Genomic DNA, 10,096 nt, shown 5'->3' with positions numbered 1-10,096 from the left:
CTGCAGAGGGCAATGAGGACAGGACTCATCTTGGATTACTTGGATGGCTAGATAGCTAGTGTGCGATTAAACCAATCTTTAGTGTCGCCATGTTTTTCTCTTCCCTGTGGTCTTTCCCATTAGCACCTCTACCTCAAAGTAACCAAGAGGAATCTAGAAATGACAACACGACATTTCACTTTCCATTAGTGGGGAAAGGAGTTCCCAGTGGTTCTTACCCTCTGAATGTTCACTGGAGTTACCTGGGATATTTAAACACACTGGGCTGGGCCTTCCTGTCAGAGATGCTGGCTCAGTTTGTGTAGAGCTGTGGCTCTTAACATGCAGTTCCCAGACCAGTGGCATCTGCATCACATGGGAACTCTTTAAAAATGCAAAATCTCAGACTTACTGAATCAGAAACTAGAAGAGAAGGGGGACAGGACAGGGGCATAAATCTGTGTTTAAAATAATCATGCTGAAGTGTGAGGGCCACTGGTTTAGGCAAGGCACAGGATCCAGTGATTTTGAAAAGACCCACAGGAGTTCCCTCTGGGCAGCCTAGGTGGGGACTCACGGATTAAATAGTACTGGCCTAGGTAACCGACATCTGTCTCTTAATTGCAGTTTCCAGGCTCTCCCACTGTCCAATCTTCCATGAGAAACACAGTGCCTTTCACTGGGCTGAGTATGAGAACTCTTGCATTATGTTGAAAATAATAAATTTGGTGTTGGTGTTCAGCCATTTTAACAATGATTTAGATCAGCAATGAAGCCCATCTAACTACTTGCTCAAACACTTGTCAATGAAATGTCCCATCCTCATCATCTCCCCATCAAATGAATCAACTGTCCTCCAAAAATAGAAGAGCCAATTAACAGGGACTCTGTAGCCAAATATAGCCATCTTTTTAACTGAATAGGATAAAAGAAATATGAATATGAAGCATCTACTTCATTTTGAAATGGGCCTTTGGGTCAAAACTTCATGCTTCAATTAGGCATCCATCTCATCCTTCAAAGAGAACTTAGTTTAAAAGGCTCAGGGTTTTTATTCATGCCGTGATGACATTTAGAATTCTTGCTTTTATGCAGTCTCAGGATAGAAGCCTCTGGCAAGATATGTAATAAACAGAATCTTTATATGAACATCGATTCATACTTTACATAAAGGGAGTTACTATGCAATGACTAATGCTTCAAAGAGTGGGTTCCAGGCTGGTTGTTCTCTTCACGTGCTGCATGGTGCTGGGCCTGGGGGTGAGAAGTGTCACTCACCTTTTCTGGAACTCCAAGGATGCTTCATGAGAGGGGGAAATCCTATGGATGGGAGGCGGGGGGTGGGGTGGGATAACCCTGATGACTGAGAGTCTTTGATGGTAAGTTACTGGTGTAGTATAAGAAATCTACTAATAGCCTTAGACAAGAGAAGTGATTGAGATAAGCATGATTCTCTCTATACAAGCATCAAGGTTAACAGGGCTGTTCACTCATGCACAGCCCTGGTGACCCCGATCTGTCCCTGAGAGCTTACCTCGAGGACAGTAGATATCTGGAGCCCATCGGTTGCATTCATAGTTGTCTGCTGCCTTTTCACAGGTGAAACACTTAAATCCACCAGGATATGGTGTGGCTACAAAAAGGATCAAGAGAAAAGATTAGTATTTTAGACTGAGCACATTATTTTGCATTGTGAAGTTAGACATGTCCACCTTTTAAAAAGAATTCTCAAAACTTCCTGGCAGTTTTTTTAAAAAATTGAATATGCAACTATCATATTGCACTCTTGGACATTTATCCCTGAGAAGTGAAAACTTATTTTCACACAAAAATCTGTACACAAATATTCTCAGCAATTTTACTTGTAATAGCCCCAAACTGGAAACAATCCAAATGTCCTTCAATGAGTGAAGGTTAAACAAATTGTGGTATATCCATACTATGGAATTCCACTCAGCAATAAAAATGAACTCTTACATTGAACAACTTGGGTGAATTTCCAAGGGATTATGCTAAATGAAAGAAGTCAATCCCCAATGGTTATACACTATATGTAACATTTTTTAAATGAGAAAAATTTAGAAATGGAGGAATGATTAGTGGTTGTCAGGGTAGGGAGGGGAGTGGTGGAGGCAGGTTTAGAGGAGGCCAACAGGAGGAACCCTTGTGCTATTGAAACTGTTTAGGTTTTGACTTGGTTGTAAATACACAAACTTACATGTGATAGAATTATGTAGAACTAAATACACACACACACACACACACACACACACACACACACACACACTAATGGACACTGAATAAGACCAGTGGATTGATGTATCAGTGTCAATAACCTGGTTGTGATATTAGTCTACAGTTTTTAAAAATATTCCCATTGGGGGAAACTGGGTAAAGTATACAAATACATGGAATCTATATTATTTCTTACAACTGCTTATGAGTCTATAACTATCTCAATTAAAATTTCAATTAGAAAAAAGACACTCTGGATTTCCAAGAATTTATGTGTCAACACTAGACAGGTCAATGCATAAATACAAATATTGGGTTCAATCATAAAAACTTGCCTGATGTTTGACCATTTTTTTACCTTCCAACATGGCAGTTTCTTTGCTTCAATCTAATATTTTTATCTGGTGGGACCTGACATAGTTAAGAATCCCTGGGGATGCTAAGTATCAGCTAAGAGAAGAGTCATCATTGCTAAAATACATGCTGCCTGTGCAGAGGTGACTCTTCTAAGGGATCTCTCAGGCTCATGTCCCATGTCCATGGGGCAGCATGACGAGGACCCCTGGGGACATGCATGCACTATAGGCTCCTAGCTCCAGCCTAAGGGATGTGTAACCCCAGGAAGCCCCTCCTCTCTATCCCCTCCTCTCCCAGCCCCTGAGTTGCCTGTTCTTGCTTTCTGAAGAGACTGTCCTCCAGGTCCTTGTATTCTCTGCCCTGCATTTACGCTCAGGTAGGAAGGGGTCCCATGAGAGTCATGCGCTAGAAAGTGCCAGCACACCAGGGCCTCGCCGGCATTTTAGGACAATGATCCACAAGGAACGTCAGGCCAGTCTGTCTCTGTCCTTTTCACTGATGTGCTTTTACTTGCTGCTTAGTTCTAATCATTTGCTGGCTTTGCTGCTTAGAGTTTTGTCTTTTATAAACAGAAGTGTGTGTGTGTGTGTGCGTGCGTGCGTGCGTGTGTGTGTGTGTGAGTGTGTGTGTGTGTGTGTGTGTGTGTGTGTGTGTGTGTGTTTAATTTGTAAAATTACCTGACCTCTTTGAAAGCTGCAAACACTCAAACACTTCATCTGTAGAAGCCAACTGTTCTCTCTCGCAGATGGCTGAGCCTGCATATCCCACTGGCAGAAATAATCATCTCAGGGCAAATTGCTTTACCCACATGGAACCAATTAAGTATGTTATCAAAAATAAATGAAGGAGGAGGCAGCAGCTTAAGGCCAAAATTATGGGCCAGATATAACTTTGATTTTCACCTTGCCTAGAATAGCTTCCCATCCTTGGACATGCTTGCAATAGTTCACAGGGCTGACTCTGACAACACTGAATAACCTAGCAAGATCAAGAGTCATAAACTGTCTAAAAAAATGCAGGTAACTGGACCTTTTTATGGGCCCATTTGAGAGTTCTGTGTTCCTCCAAGTAGTTGGTGACTCAGAGTCATAGACAGAATAATAATGTGTGCACAGGTCATCTTAGAAAATGAGGATGGAAAGCAACTTAGACATAGCCATCCAACCACCTCATTTCCAACGAGGCAACATGGGGAAACATGCTCTGCCTAATGTATAATTACAACAAAACATTATATTTTGTAAAACTAAACACAATTTTTTTTATATATCTACATCCCACCACTAGATAGATGGGTTACATTTAAATTGAGAGTCTTGGGCCGGCCGAGTGGTGCGATGGTTAAGAATTGGCTTGGGACGCCAGAGGGCCCCGGTTCGGATCCCACATATGAGGGCCAGTGACGCTGCCCTCTACAGCTAAGATGCTGAACAACAGCTCAACCTGGAGCTGGGCTGCCCTGAGTCGCCGGCAACGGCGTAGGCTGCAGCCCCTGTGGCAGTGGGTTGCCATGGGCTACCGTGTGTAGCCAGCAGCCAGCATGAGCAGCCGTCCAGAAGCCAGCGACTGATCTGCCTCACCTGGGAAGAGCGCAATGATGGTCCCAACTTGGGCCAGTGAAGCAACGGCCTCCATAACTAGACTGAAGAACAAAAGGACAGCAACTTGTCTATTCCCCTTCCCCCAATTCCCCAGCGCTGTTCCCATCCCCCCAATTCCCCAATAAAAATCTTAAAAAAAAAAAATTGAGAGTCTAGTTTAGGTAAGTACATGCCTGAAGAACTTAAACAGATTCTCATACTCCAAAGCCATTCAAAAATTCTTGTGGACATTTTAATTAGCTTATTTTTATAAATACTATTATGAAAAAAAATTAAAGTGTCTTACGAAATTATCCTGATTGCATGCATTAAAAAATAGTTTCACTATCAATTTCAAAATATTTAATATATAAATAAGTTTGAAAGGTAGAACTTTAAAATAGTTTGTAAATTTTGAAGCAGAATTATCAGAGTAGGAGTTTCTTAAAAAGTTGCAAACTATTTGTCAAAGAACAGCATTTCCCAAAAAATGATCATATACACCAAGTTTATGACTGCAAACTAGCCATACCACTTCAGCCTGTATGATTAATTCACTAGAGTATCCAATTTTATCTGTCTGTCACTGCAGCCAGTAAAAGTTTTAGCTGGCATGTTGGATTAGTTATTTCTGGAAACTTTCCCATCAAAGAGATAAATTAAGAATGAAGATTGACAATCCAGCTGTTCCAAGAATAAACTTATTGAGAACCTAGCACTAATAAGTTGCAGTGTTCCCAAATTTGGATTATTTAGTAGACTCTTCAAAATTATCTTTTGCAAGACTAATGACCCATTAAATTACATACTGTCATTTCCTACACAAGTAGGACTGGACTCTGAAATTAACTCAAAGTATATCAAAATTTAAACAGGAAAAAGAGCTAAAACACTGTGGTAGCAAAATAAAGCTTTGTTGCAAATCATTTTATCTCTCAATGTGTTTATTAGGGTGAATCACTAACAATTAACCAAACGATCTCATTTTCAGTGACTTTTATTTTTAAATCTACAACTTCATATCTGTATGCATTCTCAACAATGATGTTCTAATATTTGCTTATAGAAACTTGTACTTACATCTTGGCAGATAGTACTGATCCATGAATAGCCAAATCCTTTTCACTGACAAATCTCTACAGACAGACTCAGCTTTAAGTTCATAATTATAGCACAATACCAAGCAATGGTTAAATTCTTCCCTCTGGAAATATCGAGCCAAAAATAAAGTCTACAGTTGAACATCTCCAGTAACTTGCTAATTGATACTGCATCTGATAAGTTTTTTTTTTAAAGGACTGGAAAGAGGTTCCTAAGAGATGTTCTATTTTTTTCTTTGTTACTTCAAAGCATTACAGAGCAAGTAGAGTTTCAAACTGTTGTGGCCCCAGCTGTGAATGAATCTAATTTGGCTCTTGATCACAGAGTTAATAAGCTTAGTACTCTGTATTTCAGGGCATAAGTCCTTGGTCCCTCAAGAGAAGGTGATTGTAAAGAAAGAAAAAAAAATCCCAAAGTGCCCAGTTACTTCCTGTAACATAATCTGTCCATTAACTCTCATGGTCAGCCATAGTTCAACGGACCATAATTCATTCGTAAGGCATCGGAAAAGATTTCCTCTTTGTTTTCATCTCTTGGAACTTTTGCCTGGACAAAGGCCTTCAGTTACTAAAACTGTGGTGAGAAGAGAATCTTGTTTTGAAATGAATGCTGATGTGTAATGTAGCCAAACATTTTTTTTTTATTCTCACCAAATTAATTTCCATTGTTTTTGGAAACTGGATACAAATATAAAATTTCTATAAATCTAATACATTGATCTTCCTTCTCAGCCCACGTAGTAACAAAATATTGTCAGTATAATTTTAATACCATGAACGTATTTCTGATAGAAATGCATTTCCTGGTACCTTTCTAGAAAGTCTCCTTACTTGCTAAACTTATATGTAATAGTGTAGAATTATGAATAACTCGCTTGACTCACTATCTGGGCCTAAGCGAGCCCTCTATAAGGATATAGCACTTTGGCCCACAAGATTAAGTAAAAACTCAGAATATACAACCAGAGAAAAACTGGATGTCTCAGGAAGTATTTCTATTATAAGGAAAGAAACAGAGGCCAAAAACAGGCTGAAGTCACTTAGGATGTTAAATTCTGCTCTCTCGTATGATGTCTAACAACCAAATAAGTAGCTCCATTTCTCTTAACACTAACTCCTGTGTTTGAAGGATTTATTAGGCTTTGGTACTTTAATGATGGACTGGGAAGAAATTCGTCATTTTTCACATGAAGAAGAAAAAAAAACATACAAATTACAGAAAAGAATGTTATTGAAAACAGTGCCTAAAGTTTGCAAGACATAAAAAAAAAAATTAAGGGCTTAGAAACTTCAAAAATTAGGGAACCAGAGAGCAAAGGAGATTAGCCATGGGAGACTGAAGTTTCCCAACCCAGGTTCCAACCTCATCACAGTTCTTATCTCTGAGGGTTGTTCAGGGCTCAGGAGACATGAGTTTATGTTTGTCTAGTGTACAAAACTTGTGCATCTTCTCACATCTCCAGCATCACCACATTTCTCCTTGGGCAGGTTCTGAGCTGCATCTAACACTAATGGAATCTGGCTCACTTGCTGACCCCAAGAAAGCTGTTTGTGCTGCCATCTACAAAGTGAGCTGATTATATTAATAATTCAAGGTCAAAATAATCCCACACTTCCCTCATATATTCTTTATAGCCTGTATTTTACAGAAACCTGCTTATTTGTGAGAGACGGCTCCATCTAAACATGGTCTAGTGGATACTGCTCAGGGCAGAGGACCATGACCATTTAAAAAATCAAAGTATGAAAACTAGCAGGCAAACACCCAAAACTTCTCAAATAGATCACAGAAATGTGAAGTTCACTCTGCTTTAAAGTGGGCAGAGTAAACAAAATTCTAGCCAAGTAGGACCTATGGATGGTAACTTCAACCCAGTAAGAACTTGGATTCCCCAGGACCAGTTACAGAGACTCTTAAAGGGAACTCAGCCCAGACCTGCTGGAGAATTGTATATGTACAATCTAGCTTAGGAATGACTTTTTCTATCCTCTATATTTCAAAATCATATCAGAAAACACCACCAGTTCTTTCTATACAGCAAATTCTTTCAAATCAAGCCATGGCTCTATTTAATTAACATAGGTCACATGAGCAGAAATTTTCCACCAACTTCTAGAGAGCAGGAGTGATCGCCTCTCTGGCCTGGCAGAGCTCATCTTCAAAGATCCCATTCTGAAATCAACTTTCACATAAGGGCCCACTCAAGCTGGGCACTGACCCACCACACCGCTGAGGCAGAAGCGGTGTGTGTTTTGTTTTTGTTCACTAAAATCCAATCCCCTCAATTTTCCTTCCCACCCTGTGTGTACAATCACAGCTTCAGAGAAAGGCCAGGCGTGAGTCTGTTTTGCAGCCCGGCAACTTCTGAGTCTGTCACTGAAGAGGACAAAGAATCCCCCAGAAACTGAAAATCCTGGTGATCAAACCTAAGAGATTGAAGTCTAGGTTTTTGTTCACCAAATCTAATAAAAAAGCATGGCTATTTGTAGAAAAGAACAAATGCAATCCTAGGAAATACAGCAAGTATCAAAGCCCCTTCTTTTCATGAATAGTACTAAAATAAACAGCCATGCAAAAACAAGCAGCCAGATATAAGCTTCCTATACAATCAACCAGTAGGCACCAGCCTATACTGGTCAGAAGACACAACAGCAATAAGTCTAAAAAAACTAGTTGCTGCCTGTCCAAAGTATATTTGGAATTAAAAAATCAGAGTGATATACTTTCAGCATCCTCAGTTTATTGCTGCTAAGCCAATTACAACAACATCATAAACAACAGGCTTCCGATTGCCTATCATGTATGCGGCCAGCACTTTACGGATACTATTTGTAATCCAGAAAATGATGTGACAGGGCATGTGTTATTTTATCTACCTTAGAAATGTGGGAATTAACCCTTAAGATGTCCATAAAATTCATTGAGCATTTACTATGGCTCATGCTCTGTGTTCAGTGCTTTGTAGGCAGTCTTTTATTTAATCTTCACAAAGCCGGGGCATTTATTTCAAGTTAGAGGCTAGGAGGCAGCTGAGCTAAAGTTGCTGACCCAGGGTCAGGAGGGCTGCAAGGCCCTGTGAATTCCTCGGAACACCTCTCATGTAAACCAGACTATGCACACATTAAATAGTCTAACCCTGTGGCACTGAAGGAGTCCATGTGGCTGCCTCCACTTTGAAGATTGATTGTAAGATCCCCAAAGTGAGGGCTATGGTTTATGTGCCCTTATATCGTTCACATCTATCACAATGCTGACACACAGTAGACCCTCAAAAAATGTTTGTTGAACAGAATTATTTCAAAAGAGTAATGCACCTTGAGGCAAATGCTACAGGTCAAAATGTACACAATACACCCAGCTCTCACCACCACAGGGGCAATCCAGAAGAGGATCCAAAGAAAACTAACAGAGATGAGATCATTCCAGAGATAGAGACCAAAAGAGGAAGTAAAAGTGCCGTGTGATCAAAGCGTGATCCTTAGAATATCGCCAGCAGAAGCACCTGAACTTCTTGCTGAAAGCAAAAATCCTGGGTACTGTCCCAGATATGCAATCAGACACTCTAGGGAAGGGATCCTGGCATCTGCATTGTTAAGCACTCCCTAGGTAATTCTTCAACACAGGAAACCAAAAGGGATAGGGAACAGGAAGTTGTGGGAGATAATTATGTTGAAACTGAGAGTTAGATGCACAGACAGGAAGACCAGCTATTATCTCGCCTATAAAGGGCTGATCTTTTACAAACACCTTCCTCGTGGGACCTGGAGATTCCCTTTGATAACTGGCTGAGGCTGGTGTGAGTCAAAGGGAAGGGTGTTCAGAATCAGAGCGATGGTACAGGGAGCGGAGAAAACAAACCTAAGAATTTGCCTTAAAGTAAAAACAAAACAAAACACTATAAAAAGGCGAGGGTAAAACATAAAGCATCTTTGGGGTCATGTGCCCCCCGCTTAATTAAACCACCAGAGGCCTCCCCTGCATTGAAATCTGCCTTCTCCTGGCCATTTTTCAACTCACGTCTTATTTGAAGTAAAGTGACATTTCTGCAGCGAAGAGAACAGAGTCTTACTTGAAGGGTGGAGGTAGATAATGTCTTTCACTGTGAAGTCTCGCGACTGTGCAGCTTTCAGACAATCAGCCAGCAGGCTCAGGAGCAGGAGCCAGGCCAGGGCAGGGCCAGGTTCCATGGCAGACCCAGGCGTTACTCATCCAGGGCGCCCGGCAGTGGGGACTCGGGATGACGGGCGAGGACTTGCACCTGAAATATGAAGCAAGATTCATCTCAGTGTCCAGCTTGAGAAAGCCACGGGAGACTTGGCTGAGCTCCTGTGTTGGGGGGATAGGGAGCCACGGGCACAAGGAAGTGGGGAGACACGAAGAGAAACTTTATAAATGGTAATTTTAGAGCACTTAGAAAATTCCAGCCAAAATCTATCCTGAATCAGGCCGCTGAAACTCCATTGGTAGCGGTCCCCCTCTAATATCTAGCAGAGATGGTATCAAGAGAGATTGAATTTTAATGAAATCCAGCTATTTTTGCCAGGAGGCCAGAGGATGGCTGCCAGAATGCAACAATAAATAAGTCAGGTACAAAAGCTCAGAAGCATTTCCTTGATAATGGTGAAGGCCAAGTATGAAAATGCAGCCTTACTGGGTCATGTTGCCATACAAACCTGTACAAGGGTAGACTTTTAGATTTGGGGAAAAAAAGAAATGTAGGTAAATGGGCCTCTCCCAAACCAAAAAGTGCCTTTCTAGCTCAAAATCTTCTTAATGTAAATAATATTACTGGCCTGGTACTGTTGAAGTCTCATACGCACACACACACACACACACACACACAC

General features: G+C 40.9%; 1 protein-coding gene across 2 annotated transcripts in view; it reads right to left on the bottom strand.

Moving 5' to 3' along the window:
- Positions 1-10,096, bottom strand: part of LYPD6 (LY6/PLAUR domain containing 6) — a 128,048-nt gene that overhangs the window by 23,579 nt on the left and 94,373 nt on the right. For both annotated transcript variants that reach the window (XM_019646503.1, XM_019646504.1), the window contains exons 2-3: positions 9,322-9,510; positions 1,514-1,612 (exon numbers count right to left, since the gene is read on the bottom strand). In XM_019646503.1, coding sequence (XP_019502048.1) covers positions 1,514-1,612; positions 9,322-9,439 — 217 coding nt within the window. In that variant the 5' untranslated portion in view covers positions 9,440-9,510. The remainder of the gene's footprint in view (positions 1-1,513; positions 1,613-9,321; positions 9,511-10,096) is intronic.

This window comes from Hipposideros armiger, unplaced genomic scaffold (assembly GCF_001890085.2).
Source record: "Hipposideros armiger isolate ML-2016 unplaced genomic scaffold, ASM189008v1 scaffold_104, whole genome shotgun sequence".
In the NCBI taxonomy this organism is placed as follows: domain Eukaryota; kingdom Metazoa; phylum Chordata; class Mammalia; order Chiroptera; family Hipposideridae; genus Hipposideros; species Hipposideros armiger.
The sequence above is the reverse complement of the archived record's forward strand: the minus strand, read 5'-3'. Positions and strand labels throughout refer to the sequence as shown.